The sequence below is a fragment of the Phyllobates terribilis genome, unplaced genomic scaffold, assembly GCF_046119375.1.
Source record: "Phyllobates terribilis strain yellow unplaced genomic scaffold, ASM4611937v1 Scaffold_14__1_contigs__length_39327217, whole genome shotgun sequence".
Lineage (NCBI taxonomy): Eukaryota > Metazoa > Chordata > Amphibia > Anura > Dendrobatidae > Phyllobates > Phyllobates terribilis.
This window is the reverse complement of record NW_027362774.1, coordinates 11,455,001-11,478,771: the sequence shown is the minus strand read 5'-3', so window position 1 is coordinate 11,478,771 and position 23,771 is coordinate 11,455,001. Positions and strand designations below refer to the sequence as shown.

Here is a 23,771-nt window from a genome sequence, read left to right as displayed (position 1 = left end):
CGCGGGGTTAACGGCAAACCCCAAAAAATGTGCGATAGGGCTAGAGGAAGCCCGATATTTGGGGTATGTGATAGGCCGAGGAGCTATTAAGCCCCAAATCAATAAAGTTGAGGCCATAAAAAACTGGCCTAAACCGTCAAGCACAAGGTGAGGGTGTTCCTTGGCATGCTTGGGTATTACTGCCGGTTTATACCTAATTTTGCTGGGCGAACGGCGGCCCTGACCGATCTCTTGAAAGGAAAAAAATCGGTAATGGTTCGGGGGAACCCTCAGGCAGAAGAAGCTTTTCAGTCCATGAAGTTGGCCCTGTGTGGACAGCCGGTCCTCATCAGCCCCAACTTCAATGAAACCTTCATTGTACAGACAGATGCCTCGGTGGTAGGCCTAGGGGCGGTATTGTCACAAAAAGAGAATGGTGAAGAGCACCCGGTCACCTACATGAGTAGAAAGCTTACCCCGGTGGAGAAAAGCTATAGTGTGGTAGAGAAGGAGTGTTTGGCTATTAAGTGGGCCTTGGAATCACTACGTTATTACTTACTCGGGCGTCAGTTCCGCTTGGTGACCACTCACCCTTGGTGTGGATGAGGAATGCCAAGGAGAGGAATGCGCGAGTCACCAGGTGGTTCCTGTCTCTGCAAAATTTCAGTTTCTCTGTAGAACATCGCCCCGGGAAGTCGCAGGGAAACGCAGATGCCCTATCCCGGGCACCCTGCATGGTGTCAAATGTTCAACCCCACAAGTTTGAACAGGGGGGGGGGGATATGTGAGACAGTGACCGGAATCGTATACGAAGGACGTTATATATCCCCCAGAATGTGTACAGAGACCTATTAAATCCATTGGAGTGCATTGCAGTCACACACACAGCTGCGGCTGCAATGCAGGAATGAAGGTGAGCAATCACCTGGTCAGACTACCTGGCTAAGGCAGATGAAGTAAAACCCGGCAGGGCCTTCATTTCTTGGAGGAGGTCACAGGAGGCAGTGGGGCGGCCTCCTCCCTCCACCCCTTGTTTTCCAGTGGTTCTTGCCACAGGTCCTTTAAAATCCCTGCACTAAGGATTAGTGTTGTTCTATGTTGGAACCTGCTGGGAGCACAGCAGGGAAGCTCAGCAGGATTGAGTGTGGCTGAATCCACGCCTGGGAAGGCTCTGCACCTGTCAGGCTCTGAGCGGCCCGGTGTGGCCGTTGTCCCCGGCAACCATTGTGTATGGACTTTCTGGTAACCTGGCTGCGAACTGGAGGACTTTCTGTTAACCCGTGAGTTTCTGAAATAAAAGCTGTTTATGTTGGACTTGCTTGGGTCACTGCCTCAGTTACTGCACAGTGTGAACACCGCCGCCTTACACCCTGTAAACCAAAAATAAAAAAAACACAGTTATCCCTCACCTGTCCAAAGTTGAAATAGTCCAGTATCCCACGCAGTAATCCAACCGTGTGACATTTCTTCATCAACGTGTGCGGTGGCTTGAGGCGACCAGACATGCTGAGGAGCAGAGGAGAATGACGTGATGCAGCCCCTGACCCGCGCTGAGCTCACTGAGGTCACCACAGGTCAGGGCCCGCTCGCGCTGATCTCACTGAGGTCATCACAGGTCAGGGCCCGCTCGCGCTGATCTCACTGAGGTCACCACAGGTCAGGGACCACTCGCCGCATCATTCTCCCCTGCTCCTCAGGGCGTGTGGTCGCCTCAAGCCACCGCTCACGCTGATGCAGAAGTGTCGGTCAGATGGATTATGGCGTGGGACACTGGATTATTTAATCTTCGGACAGGTGTGGGATATTGTTCTTTTTTATTTTTGGTTTGTTTACAGGGGACAATGGCTTCAAGGAATTAGGTGTTACAATGTGTTTTTTTATTTTATTCTTATTTTTACACTTGTTGGAGACATTGGGAGCTGAATATAACTCTCAACATTGTCCCTTATTTGCGCTGATCGCAACACCAGCAGGGAACAATGATGAGAGATTCCTTCAGCACTCAGCCCTTGGGAACAGCGCTAACTGTACCGCTGATTCCCATGCGCCGGTACGTGTCACACTGATGGATGTCACCCGTGTGTTATCAGAGTGCATGTGTGTGGGATGTTTTGCAACTAATGCGGCGTGAAAAAAACTGACATGTCAGCGTGTTTTGCACACAGACACACGATCCGTGGAAATGCACTGCCATGTGCGCAGACCCATTCATTTGAATGGGTCTACGTGTGTCAGTGTCTCAAGTAAGTGTGGAAACTGTCACCACACCTCCTGGAGACACTGATGTGTGAAAGAGCCCTAAGCGAGGTTTACGACATAAAACATTGATTTTAGGGGATGTAGTGAAACTTCAGATGATTACCGACAAAGAATTGGGATAAATAAGTGAGTAAATATATGCCTAAAATTATATTATTTTTTTTTTTGTAAATGTCCTAACTATCCACCAGAGGGCAGTGCTGCCTCCATGATATCTGGTTTCTCTTGCACTGAGCGGATACAACACATGCACTGCCAGATATTGCGATTTTTATGGTCTGACTCATGGATTTGGGCTTGAAGAGAGTTAAGTTAAACCACTTAAGGTAACGGGAATTTTTCTTTTTTTCCTCTGAAAAAAATGACACCATTCACTTTACTGGAAAAAGGGGGAAAAATATTCCAACTGCGGTAAAATAGCAAGAAAAAAAAAAAAAAACGCAATTCCGCCATTATTTTCTGGGTTTTGCTTTATGGCGTTTATTATGCACTAAACAAAAGTAACCAACTTGTCCAGGTTTTTTATTTTTTCAGTTATTTTTTTTTGTGGACTTGAATATATAGTATAGTTGCGGTCGCCTGAGTGACTCAGCCTGTAGAACACGGCAGTTATGGGGGTCTTCGGCAGGACCCTTGCTCACTTGGTAGCCCTTTGGTTCCCTGTAGTTGAAACGTTGTCAGAGATTGACAGTGGCCTTAAATGGTTAAACTGCAGTAAAACAACGTATCAGCCACTTACAGGCGGTCAGTATAATGTCTTCTGTACCTTAATACTGGAGAACCACAAGTCGTTCTCATGGAGGGTGGCGACATAATACGAACCGGCCAGACCGAGACACAGAGCGAAGGTGGCTCCTACAAGGAAACACAGGGACCCCCACACTGAGCGGCCTGAGGGGCGAGAGGACAGAAGTGTTACATCACTCGCCAAATCACACCTTATAACACACAGCCAGGCTAGAGAGTGCAGCTCTGGAGTATAATACAGGATCAGTAATGTATGTACACAGTGACTGCACCAGCAGAATAGTGAGTGCAGCTCTGGAGTATAATACAGGAGGTAACTCAGGATCAGTAATGTAATGTATGTACACAGTGACTGCACCAGCAGAATAGTGAGTGCAGCTCTGGAGTATAATACAGGAGGTAACTCAGGATCAGCAATGTATGTACACAGTGACTGCACCAGCAGAATAGTGAGTGCAGCTCTGGAGTATAATACAGGAGGTAACTCAGGATCAGTAATGTATGTACACAGTGACTGCACCAGCAGAATAGTGAGTGCAGCTCTGGAGTATAATACAGGAGGTAACTCAGGATCAGTAAAGTAATGTATGTACACAGTGACTGCACCAGCAGAATAGTGAGTGCAGCTCTGGGGTATAATACAGGAGGTAACTCAGGATCAGTAATGTAATGTATGTACACAGTGACTGCACCAGCAGAATAGTGAGTGCAGCTCTGGAGTATAATACAGGAGGTAACTCAGGATCAGTAATGTAATGTATGTACACAGTGACTGCACCAGCATAATAGTGAGTGCAGCTCTAGGGTATAATACAGGATGTAACTCAGGATCAGTAATGTATGTACACAGTGACTGCACCAGCAGAATAGTGAGTGCAGCTCTGGAGTATAATACAGGATGTAACTCAGGATCAGTAATGTAATGTATGTACACAGTGACTGAACCAGCAGAATAGTGAGTGCAGCTCTGGAGTATAATACAGGAGGTAACTCAGGATCAGTAATGTAATGTATGTACACAGTGACTGCACCAGCAGAATAGTGAGTGCAGCTCTGGAGTATAATACAGGATGTAACTCAGGATCAGTAATGTAATGTATGTACACAGTGACTGCACCAGCAGAATAGTGAGTGCAGCTCTAGGGTATAATACAGGATGTAACTCAGGATCAGTAATGTAATGTATGTACACAGTGAGTGCACCAGCAGAATAGTGAGTGCAGCTCTGGGGTATAATACAGGATGTAACTCAGGATCAGTAATGTAATGTATGTACACAGTGACTGTACCAGCAGAATAGTGAGTGCAGCTCTGGGGTATAATACAGGATGTAACTCAGGATCAGTAATGTAATGTATGTACACAGTGACTGCACCAGCACAATAGTGAGTGCAGCTCTGGAGTATAATACAGGATGTAACTCAGGATCAGTAATGTAATGTATGTACACAGTGACTGCACCAGCAGAATAGTGAGTGCAGCTCTGGAGTATAATACAGGATGTAACTCAGGATCAGTAATGTATGTACACAGTGACTGCACCAGCACAATAGTGAGTGCAGCTCTGGAGTATAATACAGGAGGTATCTCAGGATCAGTAATGTAATGTATGTACACAGTGAGTGCACCAGCAGAATAGTGAGTGCAGCTCTGGAGTATAATACAGGATGTAACTCACAATCAGTAATGTAATGTATGTACACAGTGACTGCACCAGCAGAATAGTGAGTGCAGCTCTGGTGTATAATACAGAATGTAACTCAGGATCAGTAATGTAATGTATGTACACAGTGACTGCACCAGCAGAATAGTGAGTGCAGCTCTGGAGTATAATACAGGAGGAAACTCAGGATCAGTAATGTATGTACACAGTGACTGCACCAGCAGAATAGTGAGTGCAGCTCTGGAGTATAATACAGGAGGTAACTCAGGATCAGTAATGTATGTACACAGTGACTGCACCAGCAGAATAGTGAGTGCAGCTCTGGAGTATAATACAGGAGGTAACTCAGGATCAGTAATGTAATGTATGTACACAGTGACTGCACCAGCAGAATAGTGAGTGCAGCTCTGGATGATAATAAAGGAGGTAACTCAGGATCAGTAATGTAATGTATGTACACAGTGACTGCACCAGCACAATAGTGAGTGCAGCTCTGGAGTATAATACAGGAGGTAACTCAGGATCAGTAATGTAATGTATGTACACAGTGAGTGCACCAGCAGAATAGTGAGTGCAGCTCTGGAGTATAATACAGGATGTAACTCAGGATCAGTAATGTAATGTATGTACACAGTGACTCCACCAGCAGAATAGTGAGTGCAGCTCTGGAGTATAATACAGGATGTAACTCAGGATCAGTAATGTAATGTATGTACACAGTGACTGCACCAGCAGAATAGTGAGTGCAGCTCTGAAGTATAATACAGGACATAATACAGTACTCACTAGATCCTCCCCTCACATTGGGCTGTGAGGTTTTGTCAGTATGGCTGCTGTTGTGAGTTTGCTCAGACGCATTAATCCTCTTCCTCTGTCGCACTGTAGTCATTGTGTCGGCGCCTCTCACATAGTTCTTTGAAGGATTCCTGTAAAATAAATGATATAACCTGTTACGGATCCGGGTGGTGGAACCTCTGGCTGCGGAGCAAGGAGGGACCAGAGGGGCGTAACTAAGCATCAACTCGGACCGACCAAGGTCGCTCGGCGGCTCAATCGACTCCGTGAACCAGGGAGGGACCGAGCAGAGGGACCAGGTGCTACTCTGGTCCAGTCCTTGTATGAGAGCAGGTGACTGCCACAGGTAACTGGCAGGAGTCTCCAGGTAGGCTGACTGATAGGCACGGCAGGTAACTGGTACGTTCTCCGGGTAGGCAGGCAAGCCAGGCCCATAGACAGACTGGCGGGTTTGGATCGTAGGCAGACCGTCGGGCTGGACTGTACACTTGGCTGGCGGACAGGACTGGTAGTCAGGCTGGCGGACAGGACTGGTAGTCAGGCTGGCGGACAGGACTGGTAGTCAGGCTGGCGGACTGGACGTCAGACTAGCAGCGGGACCTGAGGGCTGAAGCAGAGTTTAGGACACAAAGCTACAACCTTGCACGGGCACCTCCATTTTGGAGGAGGTGCCTTTTACATGAGAGGTCCTCCGGCCATTGGCCGGGGACTCCTTAGGACGGCGCGCGTGGCCCCTTTAAGAGGGAGGGAGCGCGCGCCCTAAGCACAGTGCCCGGGAAGCTGTGCGCGCCGGCAGCAGCAGCAGAAGAGCCGAAAGATGCAGGGCCGGGAGCGCGGCGGTAAGACGGACGGCGTCTCTGCCTATCAGGGGGCAGAGACGCCGATGCTACAGTACCCCCCACCACTTTATGCCCCCTCTTTTTTAGGCTGGAAAGAAATTTTTTAAGGAGAAGTGGGGCGTGGATGTTCTCCCTGGGTTCCCAAGTTCTCTCCTCTGGGCCAAACCCCTTCCAATCCACCAGAAAAAAGGTTTATCCTCTTACCCTCTTAGAAGTCCTCAGCGGAGACCAGAGCAGGGGAAGAACCTGGATTGTCGGAAAAAGAATTAAGCACAACTGGTTTGAGGAGAGATACGTGGAAGGAGTTGGGAATCCGTAAGGTGGCCGGGAGTTTTAACTTGTAGGCTACTGGGTTGATTTATTAAGGACTTCAAATGGACCGATGAACCGTGGACCCAACTTATAGGAGGGTATTTTGAGACGAACATGTTTGGAGGAGAGCCAAACCTTGTCTCCCGGACGGAATTGAGGCGGATCCAGACGTCTCTTATCAGCAAGCTTCTTCATCCGCTCGGAGGATTGAAGAAGTGCAGATCTAGTGTCCTCCCAAATGGTGGAAAATTCACTGACCAGAGATTCCGCGGCAGGGTTGTCCACTGAAGCGGAAACAGGAAACGGAATCCGGCGATGTTGACCGTAGACCACAAAGAACAGGGACTTGGAAGAAAATTCGCTCTCATGGTTGTTATAGGAGAACTCGGCCCATGGTAGGAGCTCTACCCAATCGGTATGGTGAGCGTTGACGAAGTGCCGGAGAAAGCTGGTAAGGATCTGGTTGATACGTTCCACTTGGCCATTGAACTGAGGATGATAAGCAGAGGAGAAATCCAGGGTGACATCCAACAGCTTACACGTAGCTCTCCAGAAACGCGAAGTAAACTGGATCCCGCGATCAGACACAATGTGGAGGGGTAGGCCGTGGAGACGAAAGATGTGATGGATGAAGTCCTTAGCCAGCACAGATGCAGACGGGAGTCCAGGCAGAGGGATGAAGTGGGCCTTTTAGAAAAGCGGTCAGCGACCACCCAAATGACAGTACAACCGGCAGAAACAGGGAGATCAGTAATAAAGTCCATAGCAATGTGTTGCCACGGGGCAGCAGGTACGGAAGAGGCAGGAGGCGGCCCGGCTGGAAGATGTCTGGGAACCTTGTTGTGGGCACAGGATGAACAGGCCGTGACGAAGTCTACCACATCCTGGCACAGGGAAGGCCACCAGTAATGCCAGGTAATGAGCAGGAAGGTCTTCTTCTGGCCAGCATGGCGGCAAGTTTAGATGAATGACCCCAGTGAAGAACCTTCTTACGATCCGGAACTGCTACAAACGTCTTACCGGGTGGGAGACGAGACAGGTCCAAGGGGGCCACATTCATCACTTTGGAGGGATCGATGATATGCATAGGCTCCTCCTCTTGATCAGAAGACAGGAAGGATCGGGACAAGACGTCGGCTGCAAAGTTCTTGTCCGCAGGGCGGTAATGTAGGGCAAAGTTGAAGAGGGCGAAGAACAAAGACCACCGGGCCTGACGCAGATTGAGTCTTTGGTCATTCTGTAGATATGCCAGGTTTTTGTGGTCAGTGTAGATGACCACTGGGTGCAGAGCCCCCTCAAGCAGGTAACGCCACTCCTCCAGCGCCAATTTGATGGCTAGCAGTTCTCGGGTTACTATGGAGTAGTTGCGCTCGGACGAGGAGAAGAGCTTGGAGAAGAAGCCGCAGGTTACCATTCTCACGGACGGAGATTTCTGGGTGAGCACCGCTCTGGCTCCGGAAGAGGAAGCATCAACCTCCAGAAAGAACTGTTTGTTGTTATCCGGACAGTGCAGCACTGGGGCAGAAGAGAAGGCTTGTTTTAAGGAGAGGAAGGCCTTCTCCGCTTTGGACGGCCATTCCTTAGGATTGCTCCCTTACGGGTGAGCGCAGAGATGGGAGCAGTCCGGGAAGAGAAATGTGGGATGAAGAGACGGTAATAGTTGGCGAAGCCCAGGAATCGCTGAATCTCCTTCAATCCCTCCGGACGGGGCCACTTTAAGATGGCAGAGACCTTCTCGGGGTCCATCCGTAGACCTGTCTTCGAGATAATATAGCCCAGGAACGGAAGAAAGGTCTGCTCGAAGAGGCATTTCTCAAATTTTGCATATAGGTGATTCTGCCTGAGCCTAAGCAGGACCTGACGAACATCCCTCCGGTGTGTGGGAAGGTCCGGAAAGAAGACCAAGATGTCGTCCAGGTACACCACCGCGCAAGAATATAAGAGGTCATGGAAGGTGTTGTTAACTAATTCTTGGAAGACGGCTGGAGCATTACAGAGACCGAAGGGCATCACACGGTATTCATAGTGGCCGTCCCGGGTATTGAATGCCGTCTTCCACTCGTCTCCTTGGTGGATCCGGAACAAGTTATACGCCCCACGAAGATAAAGCTTGGTGAAGATCTTCGCGCCTTTAAGGCGGTCGAACAGCTCAGAGATGAGCGGCAGGGGCTATTTGTTTTTTATAGTAATCTGGTTGAGTTCTCTATAATCGATACAGGGGCGTAGTGAACCGTCTTTCTTTTTTACAAAGAAGAATCCGGCTCCAGCCGGGGAGGTAGATTTCTGGATGAATCCCCTAGCCAGATTTTCTTCGATGTACTCCGACATGGCCCGGGTTTCGGCCAACGACAACGGGTAAATACGCCCACGGGGTTGAGTGGCACCGGGTACCAGGTCGATAGGGCAATCATATGGCCTATGAGGTGGCAGTGTCTCTGCTTCCTTCTTGTCGAAGACATCTGCATAGGACCAGTAAGGTGCCGGTAGACCAGGTAAATTAGCTGGAGCAGAGGGAGGTAGAGCCGGGCGAACCGGGACCAGGCAAGTCTCATGGCAATCCTGCCCCCACGGAGCACCTCACCGGATTGCCAATTCAGAACGGGTTCATGTCTCTGTAGCCAGGGTAGACCTAGCAAAAGGGAGTGAGAGAGTCCGGAAAGCACATGGAAGGAGATCCTCTCTGAATGCAGCATTCCCACCTGAAGGTTACGGGCTCTGTGACGAGCAAGATGGTCACTGGAAGGAGTCTTCCATCCACAGAAGCGACTGCCAATGGTTCAGCCAGAGGTTTGGTAGGAATCTGATACTTCTCTACAAGGGACTGGGAAATGAGATTCCCAGCGGCTCCGGAATCCAGATGGGCGGTTTCAAAGAAGCGGTTCTCTCCACAGGAAATAGAAACGGATAGAGTCAAGAACGGAGAGGATTTACTCTTGCCTAGGACGACCTCTCCGAACGGTCCTAGACACTGGAGTTTCCCGGCTTCACCGGGCAGGAACGGATCAGGTGCTCCTTACTACCACAGTAGAAACAGCTCCCCTGGGCTCGGCGTGTTTCTTGGCGAGACTTGACCATCTTGGTCTGGTCGATCTGCATAGGTTCGGGCGAGTGTGGCCGGGGAGTTGCTGGTTGGGAGGCAGGTTTCTGGAAAACAGGAGCAAGACGAGGAAATCTTCTCTCCCGGGTAGTCTCCTTAGCACGTTCTAGGAAACGGATGTCAATTCGGGTAGCTAGTGACACCAGGTCATCCAGGGTGTTAGGAATGTCCCGGCCGGCTAGCTCGTCCTTAATCCGACCGGAAAGACCCTCCCAGAAGGTGGACACCAGGGCCTCGTTGTCCCAGGCAAGCTCAGAAGCAAGGGTAAGGAACTGTATGGCATACTGGCCCACAGTGAGACTCCCTTGGCGGAGACAGAGCAATGAGGAGGCAGTAGAAATCCTTCGTCCAGGCTCATCGAAGACCCTCCGGAAGGCAGTGAGGAAAGCCAGAAGATAGGGGATTCCCTGGTGTCCTTTCTCCCATAGAGGGTTTAGCCATGCCAATGCTTCCCCGGTGAGGTGAGACATGATGAATGCCACCTTGGCCCTGTCAGAGGGAAACTAATGTGCCAGAAGTTCAAAGTGCAGCGTGCACTTGTTCAGAAAACCCCGATATAAGACGATGGTCTCCCCCAAAACGAGGAGGCGCAGAAAGCCGGGGTCCTAGGCTGGATGCTGTGGTGTTGGCAGGCAGCGGCGCCGCCGGAGCGGGTGTCGCTCGGCTCGAGGCGGGCACAGGTGGGACAAACAGCGTGTCCAGGCGAGAGTTGACAGATCGCAGGTAGGTCAGGATGGTTTCCTGTTGGGATCTCTGATGAGAAACCTCCTGGTACAGGTCAGCAAGTGAAGGAGCCTGGGGGCCACCGGGTCCCATGGCCCGTGCAAACTGTTACGGATCTGGGCGGTGGAAACTCTGTGCTGCGGTGCAAGGAGGGATCAGAGGGGCGTAACTAGGTATCAACTCGGACTGACCAAGGTCGCTCGGCGGCTCAATCGACTCCGTGAACCAGGGAAAGACCGAGCAGAGGGACCAGGTGCTACTCTGGGCCTGTCCTTGTATGAGAGCAGGTGACTCCCACGGGTAACTGGCAGGAGCCTCCGGGTAGGCACGGCAGATAACTGACAGGAGCCTTCAGGTAGGCTGACTGATAGGCACGGCAGGTAACTGGTAAATTCTCCAGGTAGGCAGGCAAGCCAGGCCCATAGACAGACTGGCGGGTTTGGATCGTAGGCAGACCGTCGGGCTGGAGAGTACACTTGGCTGGCGGAGACAGGTAGTCAGGCTGGCGGACTGGACTGGTAATCAGGCTGGCGGACTGGTAATCAGGCTGGCGGACTGGTAATCAGGCTGGCGGACTAGACTGGTAGTCAGGCTGGCAGCGGGACTTGAGGGCTGAAGCAAAGTTTAGGACACAAAGCTACAACCTTGCACGGGCACCTCCATTTTGGAGGAGGTGCGTTTTATATGAGAGGTCCTCCGGCCATTGGCCGGGGACTCCTTAGGATGGCGCGCGTGGCCCCTGTAAGTGGGAGGGAGCGCGCGCGCGCCCTAAGCACAGTGCCTGGGAAGCTGCGCGTGCCGGCAGCAGCAGGAGAGCCGGAAGACGCCGGGCCGGGAGCGCGGCGGTAAGAGGGACGGCATCTCTGCCTATCAGGGGGCAGTGACGCCGATACTACATAACCAAAGAGGGGGCCAATAGTTCCTGCTCTGTCTCTGGTAACTAATCAGGGCTCAGCATTATTCCCTATTGATGACTGGACTGTATATAAATAACAATAAATCTCTATATACTAAGAATTCTGAAATGTTCTCAGATTTTATGTGACAAGTCTTCACTTTTTTTTAATCTTTGGTTACTGTCAGTGAAAAGATAAGATCGACAAGTACATGTCCATCAAACAGCCTGTGAACCTATGACTAACCCGCCGTATAACGGGAACACCCCACAAGACCCGCCGGCGTATACCGGGAACACCCCCACAAGACCCGCCGTATACCAGGAACACCTCACAAGACCCGTTGTATACCGGGAACACCCCACAAGACCAGCCGTATACCGGGAACACCCCACAAGACCCGCCGTATGCAGGGAACACCCCACAAGACCCGCGGTATACCGGGAACACCCCCACACGACCCGCCGTATACCGGGAACACCCCCACAAGACCCGCCGTATGCAGGGAACACCCCCACAAGACCCGCCGTATGCAGGGAACACCCCACAAGACCCGCCGCATGCAGGGAACACCCCACAAGACCCGCTGTATGCAGGGAACACCCCACAAGACCCGCCGTATGCAGGGAACACCCCACAAGACCTGCCGTATACCGGGAACACCCCACAAGACCTGCCGTATACCGGGAACACCCCACAAGATATGCTACAGTTATATGAAAAAGTTTGGGCCCCCCTATTAATCTTAAGCTTAATGTTTTATAAAAATTGGTGTTTTTGCAACAGCTATTTCAGTTTGATATATGTAATAACTGTTGGACACAGTAATGTTTCTGCCTTGAAATGAGGTTTATTGTACTAACAGAAAATGTGCAATCTGCATTCAAACAAAATTTGACAGGTGCATAAGTATGGGCACCTCACCAGAAAAGTGACATTAATATTTAGTAGATCCTCCTTTTGCCTCTAGTCGCTTCCTGTAGCTTTTAATGAGTTCCTGGATCCTGGATGAAGGTATTTTTGACCATTCCTCTTTACAAAACAATTCCAGTTCAGTTAAGTTTGATGGTCGCCGAGCATGGACAGCCCTCTTCAAATGATCCCACAGATGTTCAATGATATTCAGGTCTGGGGACTGGGATGGCCATTCCAGAACATTGTAGTTGTTCCTCTGCATGAATGCCTGAGTAGATTTGGAGCGGTGTTTTGGATCATTGTCTTGCTGAAAGATCCATCCCCTGCGTAACTTCAACTTTATCACTGATTCTTGAACATTATTGTCAAGAATCTGCTGATACTGAGTGGAATCCATGCGTCCCTCAACTTTAACAAGATTCCCGGTGCCGGCATTGGCCACACAGCCCCAAAGCATGATGGAACCTCCACCAAATTTTACTGTGGGTAGCAAGTGTTTTTCTTGGAATGCTGTGTATTTTTGCCGCCATGCATAATGCCTTTTTGCATGACCAAACAACTCAATCTTGGTTTCAGCAGTCCACAGGACCTTCTTCCAAAAAGAAATTGGCTTCTCCAAATGTGCTTTTGCATACCTCAGCCGACTCTGTTTGTGCGTACTTGCAGAAACGGCTTCTTTCGCATCACTCTCCCATACAGCTTCTCCTTGTGCAAAGTGCGTTGTATAGTTGACCGATGCACAGTGACACTCATCTGCAGCAAGTTGATGCTGCAGCTCTCTGGAGGTGGTCTGAGGATTGTCCTTGACTGATCTCACCATTCTTCTTCTCTGCCTTTCTGATGTTTTTCTTGGCCTGCCACTTCTGGCCTTAACAAGAACTGTCCCTGTGTTCTTCCATTTCCTTACTATGTTCCTCACAGTGGAAACTGATAGGTTAAATCTCTGAGACAGCTTTTTGCATCCTTCCCCTGAACAACTATGTTGAATAATCTTTGTTTTCAGATCATTTGACAGTTGTTTGGAGGAGCCCATGATGCCACTCTTCAGAGGAGATTCAAACAAGAGAACAACTTGCAAGTGGCCACTTTAAGTAGCTTTTCTCATGATTGCATACACCTGGCTATGAAGTTCAAAGCTCAATGAGGTTACAAAACCAAAAAAAGTGCTTTAGTAAGTCAGTAAAAAGTAGGTAGGAGTATTTAAGACAAGAAAATGATAAGGGTGCCCATACTTATGCACCTGTCAAATTTTGTTTGAATGCAGATTGCACATGTTCTGTTAGTACAATAAACCTCATTTCAAGGCAGAAACATTACTGTGTCCAACAGTTATTACATAGATCAAACTGAAAGAGCTGTTGCAAAAACACCAATTTTCATAAAATATTAAGCTTAAGATTAATAGGGGTGCCCAAACTTTTTCATATAACTGTATATACAGGGAACACCCCACAAGACCCGCCGTATACAGGGAACACCCCACAAGACCCGCCGTATACAGGGAACACCCCACAAGACCTGAAGTATACCGGTAACACTCCACAAGACTTGCTATATACCGGGAACACCCCACAAGACCTGCCGTATACCGGGAACACCCCACAAGACCTGCCGTATACAGGGAACACCCCACAAGATCCACCGTATACAGGGAACACCCCACCAGACCCGCCGTATACCGGGAACACCCCACCAGACCCGCCGTATTCCGGGCACACCCCACCAGACCCGCCGTATTCCGGGCACACCCCACAAGACCCGCCGTATTCCGGGCACACCCCACAAGACCCGCCGTATTCCGGGCACACCCCACAAGACCCGCCGTATTCCGGGCACACCCCACAAGACCCGCCGTATTCCGGGCACACCCCACAAGACCCGCCGTATTCCGGGCACACCCAACAAGCTATGCTATATACCGGGAACACCCCACAAGACCCGCCGTATACCGGGAACACCCCACAAGACCCGCCGTATACCGGGAACACCCCACAAGACCCGCCGTATACCGGGAACACCCCACAAGACCCGCCGTATACCGGGAACACCCCACAAGACCCGCCGTATACCGGGAACACCCCACAAGACCCGCCGTATACAGGGAACACCCCACAAGACCCGCCGTATACCGGGAACACCCCACAAGACCCGCCGTATACCGGGAACACCCCACAAGACCCGCCGTATACAGGGAACACCCCACAAGACCCGCCGTATACCGGGAACACCCCACAAGACCCGCCGTATACAGGGAACACCCCACAAGACCCGCCGTATACCGGGAACACCCCACAAGACCCGCCGTATACAGGGAACACCCCACAAGACCCGCCGTATACCGGGAACACCCCACAAGACCCGCCGTATACCGGGAACACCCCACAGGACCCGCCGTATACCGGGAACACCCCACAAGACCCGCCGTATACCGGGAACACCCCACAAGACCCGCCGTATACCGGGAACACCCCACAAGCTATGCCGTATACCGGGAACACCCCACAAGACATGCTGTATATGGGTTTCGTGTTACGCCTGAGTAATGGACACAGATATATATATATATATATATATATATATATATATATATATATATATATATATATATTACACATGTACATATATGAATATATAACAAGTACATGCAGCCACCAATACTCCAGTCCCCCTGGAGCCCTTTCGGCCTCGCACCCACCAGTGACACAGAACACCCTGCTGTATCCGGTGCAGACACTTGGTCCAGAGGCCTCCGCCGCCTGAATCCCACCCGAGAAAAATGGGAGCTGATGTTGGCGGCGCCGTCTGGTTTCCCTAGCAACCACGCTAGGCCTCATCACTCGGCTCTCTTCTCCCCCCTCCGGCGGTCTTGGTTGCGCCCAGAGCGTCGTCTCTTTTACTATTGGCTGAAGCTGTACAAGTAGAAACGTGGAATGTCTGGGAGTTGTAGTTTACATTAGCGTTCTCATTATACAGCCGGCGTCAAGTATGACTACAACTCCCAGAGGCCAGCGCGGTTGCAACCCTTGTAGCTGTTACAACCAATCAGATTTTTACTTTTACTACAGCAGTTTCGGTTGTCCTGCATATTAACGGTGTTCTATAGTTCGGTTGACGTGCAGCATTTTCTGGGATGAAATCTGCAAGGAGAGAACATGGGAGCAATGGTGGGACCTGTCCAGCAGGAGGAGGAGGGGGCAGCTTAGGTTTTTCCTCCTTAAATGTCATCAAGGTTTTTAAACGACACAGTTGGTTTTATTATATATTAGAAAAAAAAAAAAAAAAAACCTAAGCTGCAATACCAGACTCAACCTGTGGACAGGAGTGGCGCTGTGCAGGGGGAAAAAAAAAATAGCTCTTGTTGAAACTCATTACTGTAAGTGGTGGGATAGTAAAAGAAATGTGTTTTTACACCTAAATAGACAGGGGTACGATTTTGGGGTAGAGAGGAGATGAGGCAGGGCTGTAGCTTGAACCTTTCCCATGGGGCCCCTAAATTTCTAACTGGTCATAAAGCAAGGCATCAGGGGGCTCAGTGCCTAAGGGCGACTGCACTGGTACCGGGGAGGCTGCAGATTTTCCTTGTGGATTTGCGCACTGAAAATCCACAGAATCGTTACGGAAGTTTCTGTAGGATTTTCACTCCTGCAATGAAGGAAGATCAGAGGAGTTTCCTGCAGCCTAGGCGACACTTGTTCTGCAAGAAGGCTAATTTGCATACACTTTCTCCCATGGAGCATTGCCTTTAGGACTCCATACTGCAGAACCAGTACTACCCTGACATTACCGCAAGAGTGCAACAGGCACCGATCCCTGCTTTAACCATTTAATTGCCGCTGTACCTCCCGTAAAAAAGAAAAAAAAATTCAGTCGTGATCAAACCACTGTATGTACCCGAAAACAGTACAAATCCCACCCACCCAGAAACAGTACACGATGCCCAAAAATGAAAGTACTATAGAGATATAGATATATTTAAAAAAATATGTACTGCATATATTAAGCGGTTAAGTTAAAAAATAAAAACACTCAAGTCGCTTTTTCAGACTTCGATCTATAAACACGTTTGAAAAAAAAAAACAAGTTTTTATTGTTAACCAATTAATATATTATTTTAAAAGTGGTTATTTGTAAAATATAAAAAAAAATGTTTTATGTATAAAAAAAAAGTATTATATATTTTTAAAAGTGGTTATTTGTAAATATTCTATATTTTTATATATTAAAAATAAACTTTAATTTGTCCTATATTTATTTATTTTTTTTTTTTTGCAGTAAAGAGGACACAATTTTGCTGGTTAATGCATTAATTTAATTAATTTAGACACCAGAACTTTACAGTTTATGGGAGGAAAAAAAAAAAGTTTTTAATAAAAACTGTAAAGTTTTGTTTTGGCATTTCCATAATTGCATTGACCAGGAGAATTGTGTCCTCTTTACTGCACAGAGAACAACTTAAAAAAACAACAACACAATGTTAGAATTGCAGGAAGGTGCAGACATGAATGAGATGTGAAAGTGACGTACGCATGCTTTGCTGGATTTCTTGGCATACTTTTGGATTTTGCAGACTTTACCTTAGAATATACACTGCTCAATAAAATAAAGGGAACACTTAAACAACAGAATATAACTCCAAGTAAATGAAACTTCTGTGAAATCAAACTGTCCACTTAGGAAGCAACACTGATTGACAATCAATTTCACCTGCTGTTGTGCAAATGGAATAGACAATAGATGGAAATTATTGGCAATTATCAAGACCCCCTCAATAAAGGAGTGGTTCTGCAGGTGGGGAGCACAGACCACATCTCAGTACCAATGCTTTCTGGCTGATGTTTTGGTCACTTTTGAATGTTGGTTGTGCTTCCACACTCGTGGTAGCATGAGACGGACTCTACAACCCACAGAAGTTGCTCAGGTAGTGCAGCTCATCCAGGATGGCACATCAATGTGAGCTGTGGCAAGAAGGTTTGCTGTGTCTGTCAGCAGAGTGTCCAGAGGCTGGAGGCGCTACCAGGAGACAGGCCAGTACACCAGGAGACGTGGAGGGGGCCGTAGGAGGGCAACAACCCAGCAGCAGGACCGCTACCTCCGCCTTTGTGCAAGGAGGAACAGGAGGAGCACTGCCAGAGCTCTGCAAAATGACCTCCAGCAGGCCACAAATGTGCATGTGTCTGCACAAATGGTTAGAAACCGACTCCATGAGGGTGGTATGAGGGCCCGACGTCCACAGATGGGTGTTGAGCTCACAGCCCAACACCGTGCAGGACGCTTGGCATTTGCCACAGAACACCAGGATTGGCAAAGTCTCCACTGGCGCCCTGTGCTCTTCACAGATGAAAGCAGGTTCACACTGAGCACATGTGACAGACGTGACAGAGTCTGGAGACGCCGTGGAGAGCGATCTGCTGCCTGCATGACCGGTTTAGCAGTGGTTCAGTAATTGTGTGGGGTGGCATTTCTTTGGGGGGCCGCACAGCCCTCCATGTGCTCGCCAGAGGTAGCCTGACTGCCATTAGGTACCGAGATGAGATCCTCAGACCCCTTGTGAGACCATATGCTGGTGCGGTTGGCCCTGGGTTCCTCCTAATGCAGGACAATGCCAGACCTCATGTGGCTGGAGTGTGTCAGCAGTTCCTGCAAGATGAAGGCATTGAAGCTATGGACTGGCCGCCCGTTCCCAAGACCTGAATCCGATTGAGCACATCATGTCTCGCTCCATCCACCGTCACGTTGCACCGCAGACTGTCCAGGAGTTGGTGGATACTTTAGTCCAGGTCTGGGAGGAGATCCCACAGGAGACCATCCGCAACCTCATCAGGAGCATGCCCAGGCGTTGTAGGGAGGTCATACAGGCACGTGGAGGCTACACACAATACTGAGCCTCATCAGGAGCATGCCCAGGCGTTGTAGGGAGGTAATACAGGCACGTGGAGGCCACACACAATACTCAGCCTCATCAGGAGCATGCCCAGGCGTTGTAGGGAGGTCATACAGGCACGTGGAGGCCACACACAATACTCAGCCTCATCAGGAGCATGCCCAGGCGTTGTAGGGAGGTCATACAGGCACATGGAGGCCACACACAATACTCAGCCTTATCAGGAGCATGCCCAGGCGTTGTAGGGAGGTCATACAGGCAAGTGGAGGCCACACACAATACTCAGCCTTATCAGGAGCATGCCCAGGCGTTGTAGGGAGGTCATACAGGCAAGTGGAGGCCACACACAATACTCAGCCTCATCAGGAGCATGCCCAGGCGTTGTAGGGAAGTCATACAGACACGTGGAGGCCACACACTTTGTTTTAAGGACATTACATCACAGTTGGATCAGCCTGTAGTGTGTTTTTCCACTTTAATTTTGGGAGTGACTCCAAATCCAGGCCTCCATTGGTTAAGAAATGTGATTTCCATTGATGATTTTTGTGTGATTTTGTTGTCAGCACATTCAGCTTCGTACAGAACAAAGTATTCAATGAGAATATTTCATTCATCCAGATCTAGGATGGGTTATTTCAGCGTTCCCTTTATCTTTTTGAGCAGTGCATATTTTTCCCCCATTCTCCACCGTCTAGAATCACAAACACACAAAGACTTTAATTAAAATGTGTTTATTACCAAAATACAATATGAAAGTCCATATGTGACAAACTTCTTTGTAAAGCAAAATAAATTATTCTAACATTTTACAGTATCTTCCGTTGTGGTTGAAATATTAAAGGTTTCTAACCTCCTTTGCCCCGCACGGACTCTGCCGCAGGTCGCGGGCCGACAGACGGTCTGGTGTCTTAAGGCAAAGCAGAGCGCCAACATTTCCAGATACAAGGTATCAAAATACAGGAAAGAAGCCGATACTCGGTCTAATGTCAGTTTAGGGGAGCGGAGGACTTTGGCTTAGCAAAAAAGGGGGGGGGGGGGGGGGGAGAAAGAAAATAACGTGATGCATTTTAGTGTTACATGAACCTGCTGCAAAAGTCACCGGCCTGCGAGGGCGAAAGGAGCGAGAATCAGCGGAGCACCAATTATTGTATGGATACAATGAAAAACCCCCCCAAAAAAACAAACCCCAATTCCAAAGCCGATGTCGCCGTCTGACGTACAACAAGTCCCAGCAGCAATTCCCATAAATGGAAACACGCGGCGCCTCTATAACCTCTGAAAAAAAAAAGGGTGGGTAATCTCTGGCAGTAGTTGCACAAATTAAATTGTTAGTCATAGACTGTCTGATAGGGTGGAGCGACTGCTTTTTTCCCCTCACCCCAAAAAAACAGCGCCTCCCCTGTTCACAGGTAGTCTGTAGTATTGCGGTTCAGCCCCATTTACTTCACTATATCCGACCTGCAATACCGGGCTCTACCTGTGAATGGACGTGGCACCATTTTTTGTAAGACGCTTTTTGTTTCTTGGATATCCCCAGTTTACGGAAGGAGCCGAAATCGGAAAAAGCGTTTGTGTCCTCACACATACAAACACTATAAAAGCAACTCGCACATTAAAAGGGTTGTACCCCCCAACCTTCACTGATGGATATTGTCGGATAGAGCTCGTAAATACAAGCGATTTTGCAATTTGCAGCTTGTTAAATTTTTCATCCGTTCTTGAGATATTAAACTCTTTGTTTACGTTGCCTTGGAGACCGACCACCGCTGCTAGACCGTTCTAACAAGACTGCGCCCTTACCCAAGTATCCGGATCTACGGCCGTCTGACTGCGCCCTTACCCAAGTATCCGGATCTACGGCCGTCTGACTGCGCCCTTACCCAAGTATCCGGATCTACGGCCGTCTGACTGCGCCCTTACCCAAGTATCCGGATCTACGGCCGTCTGACTGCGCCCTTACCCAGGTATCCGTGCGTCTGTCCTAAAACCCGAATGCAACCGGAATACCGCCGTCACTTTCCTAAGGCAGACTGGAAAATGACAGCAGAGACCCGACCGATCGCCCCGGGATTCTCCTCCCCGATTACAGACCCTTTCTCCCGCCATACACACAATATCTAGCGCAGATTTATAGGACGTGCGTCATATTACAAAGGGGAAAAAAAAAAACAATGAAGAAATAAACACTCAAATACTAAACCTTATACGCTATAATACATAGTATAAAAAAAAGAAATGCGATTATATCACAGGTCAGTTATGAAACCCCAATAATAAGAGTAAATGTAGTCAGAAATGTGCAAAATTGTAATGACGGAGCTGAGACACTCGTGACGTCGCGTATAGGATTTTATTTTTTTTTTTGCGGGGGGGGGGGGGGGGGACGGGACGGGACGACTCCATTGAGTTCTTTTTATTATCTGACATCACGTTGCAACCCCCCACCCCCCAAGCATGAGTCATCATCCATGGTGGGTCAAAAGCAAAACTTTACCAAGCTTTTGGAACAACTTTCTAAACAAAAAATGCCATTTAAATGAGTTGGGACCCCCATGGTCTTACTGACAACCCTTTTACTAGTCGGTGCTCCACGATCAGCTGATCGCATCTTAAAGGGGTCATCCACAACCAGCCACACCGAGCGGATTAAAAATTATTATATATATATATATATATATATATATATATTTTTTTTATTTTTTGTACACATCCCTAAATCCTATCCAATAGTACATCGCTATGAATTACCTTGGAAATAGCACCAAATGTGAAAACGCATCAAGATTCTCCACCGATGGCGACCTTGTGAAATGACATAAATACTTCATAATAAATACGTAAGAAAAAAACACAAAAAAAACACATGCCTGGCGTAACGCTAAAAAAATAGACTATACAAAAAAAAAAAAAAATTACACGGACTAAGTCAATAAAATATAAGAATCTTCCGACTGCAATCGGTCCTCAGGTTGGAAGGGGTCCGAAAAATGACACCCCCGACTGCTCAGCTGATAGTGATACGTGGCTGCCAAAAATGCGCAACAGCTCCATACGCTGGCTGATTTTGGGTACTGCAACAGTGTATGGCGCAGGTACCTGCCATCATCTGATAATCGCCGGCTCTTGGACCCCCCTTCCCATATGATATTCGAAGAATAGGACATCAATATTTCAGCCCCGGACAACCCCTTTAATCCATTTTGCTTTTTTTTTTTTTTTCCTGATTTTGCGATACTGACCCCCGTATTCGTTGCCGCATCGCTGCTCCATTTCCTCAGCTGAGACTGGAAGGTGACAGCTTGTGGCCAGGAGCAATATGGCGTCAGATCCGGGGGGGTTATTACCAACCAGAACTGATCAGAAAAATGACAATTTTTTTTTTTATACAACATTATTCCAAAACTTTTCTAATTTCTGATTCGCTTTGAGACGGTCATATCAAAGTAAAGGGTTGTAAACTCCTTTAAGAACACTCTACCATTGACTTTCCTCTTTCCTATCACAATATGACCGAATCCAGGCGCATCTGGCGTTCATGGTAAAAAAAAACCTGGGGACGCGTTAATTTTAAGCAACATAATATATATAAGAAAAAAGCAAAACGCGTCTCATCGGACGTCACCTGTACAGTCTTGGAGAGCTGCTCCCACGTGTATACAGACCTATGTGCAGGGCTCACTGATTGGCCCTACGTCTACTCGGTGCAGTCTATAGAATTAACCACGGTTTACTAAATATAGGGAAAGCAATGGCTGAGCACCGCTGCCGACAACTCATATAAAGCAGAATTTCATATACAGAATAAACGCCAAAGTTTAGAGGAAAAGAAAAAACGTGAAATAATCGCCTGGGATTGAAATGTACAGGATGATTTCATTACGTAGGAGTCAGCACAAAGCTATTGGGACCGACATCAATTAGCTAGGAAATATGCCCTTTTTTTTAATGGGCATCTCGGATTAATAATTGGATCCCCAGCCAAATATAAATATATTAGTATTTTTTATTTTTTTTTTTTTTTAAGCGTTTTTCCACTTTTTTAATTTGACAAATCCCCAGTGTGCTAAAATAAAGTAAAAATAATCGTATATATTCTCCTATTGATGGGCGCTGATCCCGCCAGTCTCTTCTCCGGGGCGGGCACATGAACGCTGCAGCTAATCGAAAGGATGAAAAGGAGAGGAGAGACCGGCGGAGGCCACAGCCAGCGGGACGGAGGGGGATAGTAAATGCAATTTTATAGTCATGGGGCCAAGTAAAGAGAAGCCATGAAGGGAGGAAGATAAAATTACTGAAAATTTCCAAAAACTCAAAATAAAGAACTGGCAGCAGCCCGACTCCGTCATCCAAGTGCTCGTGCCCGTCTGGGACTTATTAAACGTGATCCTGGCTTGATTTTGGGGGGCTTTTTCTTGCTTCTTTAAAAAAAAAAAAAAGAAGACATTTCAGAAACTAGAGAAGGGCGCAATAAGGAAGGAATACATAGGTGGATCCCTGCGATAATAAACTATATATATGACTTCTACCAACATTAAAGCAGCGCACGTCTCCTCTATTTGTCGTCAGATAGTTCTGACCAGCATTGGCTTTTGCCAAAATCGACAGATAAGCTCCACTTACGCCTGTTTTAGGTTTTTTTTTTTTGCGATGCACAACATAAAATTGACCGTGGAAAATAGCTATACATTGCACTCACTGATCGCACACTATCCAACTAGTAGCCAAAAAGAAATAAAATATATATTTTAAATCTAATTGTGGTCATCAAACTACACAGATGTCTGGTCAATGCTTATTTAAAAGGTAGTCTGCAACTTTGCTAACTTTTTTATTTTGTCCTACTGCAAAAGTTTGGTGCAGACCGATGCGTCTGATCCTGCAGTCACCTTTCCTTCCGTTGTTCCCTCCGCTTCGGGACTGCCCAATGTAAGTCAGCACGTAGGGAAAAGAATGCAGGGTAACGCCATATAGAATTTTTATTTTTTATTATAGAAAATATTAATTAGGAACTGTTGCAAAAGTGGTTTAATTTTTTTATCCTATCAGATTTATTGTTAGCAAAGGGGCACACTGCCTTTAAAATGGCGAAATCCAGAGTGTGTGAGCTCAGACCTCACTTCAGCTTTCAATCACTGAAAATCTCCTGCATTTTTATTACCAAAAGGTCCTCACAGATCAATGGTCCTTTTGCTTAAGACATTGTGCCAGAGATATCCAGTAACGGAAAGCTTATGCTCAGTAGTAGCAAAGAGGTTTAGTCGCTTTTATAGTTTTGCAAATCTGCTCACCGACTCCTGGTGCGATTTTCTGATCTCCGTCTCGTCCGATGATCCCTTCTTGCGGGATTTTCCCATTCATTCTAAATCTTTAATACGTGCAACCCCCCCGCCTACAGAATATCATCGCTCCTCCGTAGACCTTTTATCCCAAGAGGAGCCTTAATCCTTATTACATATTATACATGCATACATCTAAGAAACTCAGAACTGGAAAAAGAAACACGGCCATTTCCATGTCTCTCGTTTTGTTTTTCTAAACTTATTTTCTGCATTTGTTCTGAAATATAGAAACAAAACAAAAAAACGTTAAATTGACTTAGAGGCAGCAGATCTTAATGGTTGCAAGGATTTCCCATCAAAATCCTTTTTTAGTTTTTCCTTTAAGG

General features: G+C 47.8%; 2 protein-coding genes across 4 annotated transcripts in view; both read right to left on the bottom strand.

Annotated features, from left to right (window-relative positions):
* DPY19L3 (dpy-19 like C-mannosyltransferase 3) overlaps positions 1-15,141 on the bottom strand; it is a 74,212-nt gene extending 59,071 nt beyond the window's left edge. For both annotated transcript variants that reach the window (XM_073659670.1, XM_073659671.1), the window contains exons 1-3: positions 14,921-15,141; positions 5,435-5,574; positions 3,005-3,129 (exon numbers count right to left, since the gene is read on the bottom strand). In XM_073659670.1, the coding sequence (XP_073515771.1) occupies positions 3,005-3,129; positions 5,435-5,537 (228 nt within the window). In that variant the 5' untranslated portion in view covers positions 5,538-5,574; positions 14,921-15,141. The remainder of the gene's footprint in view (positions 1-3,004; positions 3,130-5,434; positions 5,575-14,920) is intronic.
* Positions 15,142-18,821: 3,680 nt separating this feature from the next.
* The window catches only part of ZNF507 (zinc finger protein 507), a 21,376-nt gene continuing 16,426 nt past the window's right edge, over positions 18,822-23,771 (bottom strand). For both annotated transcript variants that reach the window (XM_073659668.1, XM_073659669.1), the window contains exon 6: positions 18,822-23,771. This exon is cut by the window's right edge and continues 567 nt beyond it. The gene's annotated coding sequence lies outside the window, so the exon portion shown is untranslated.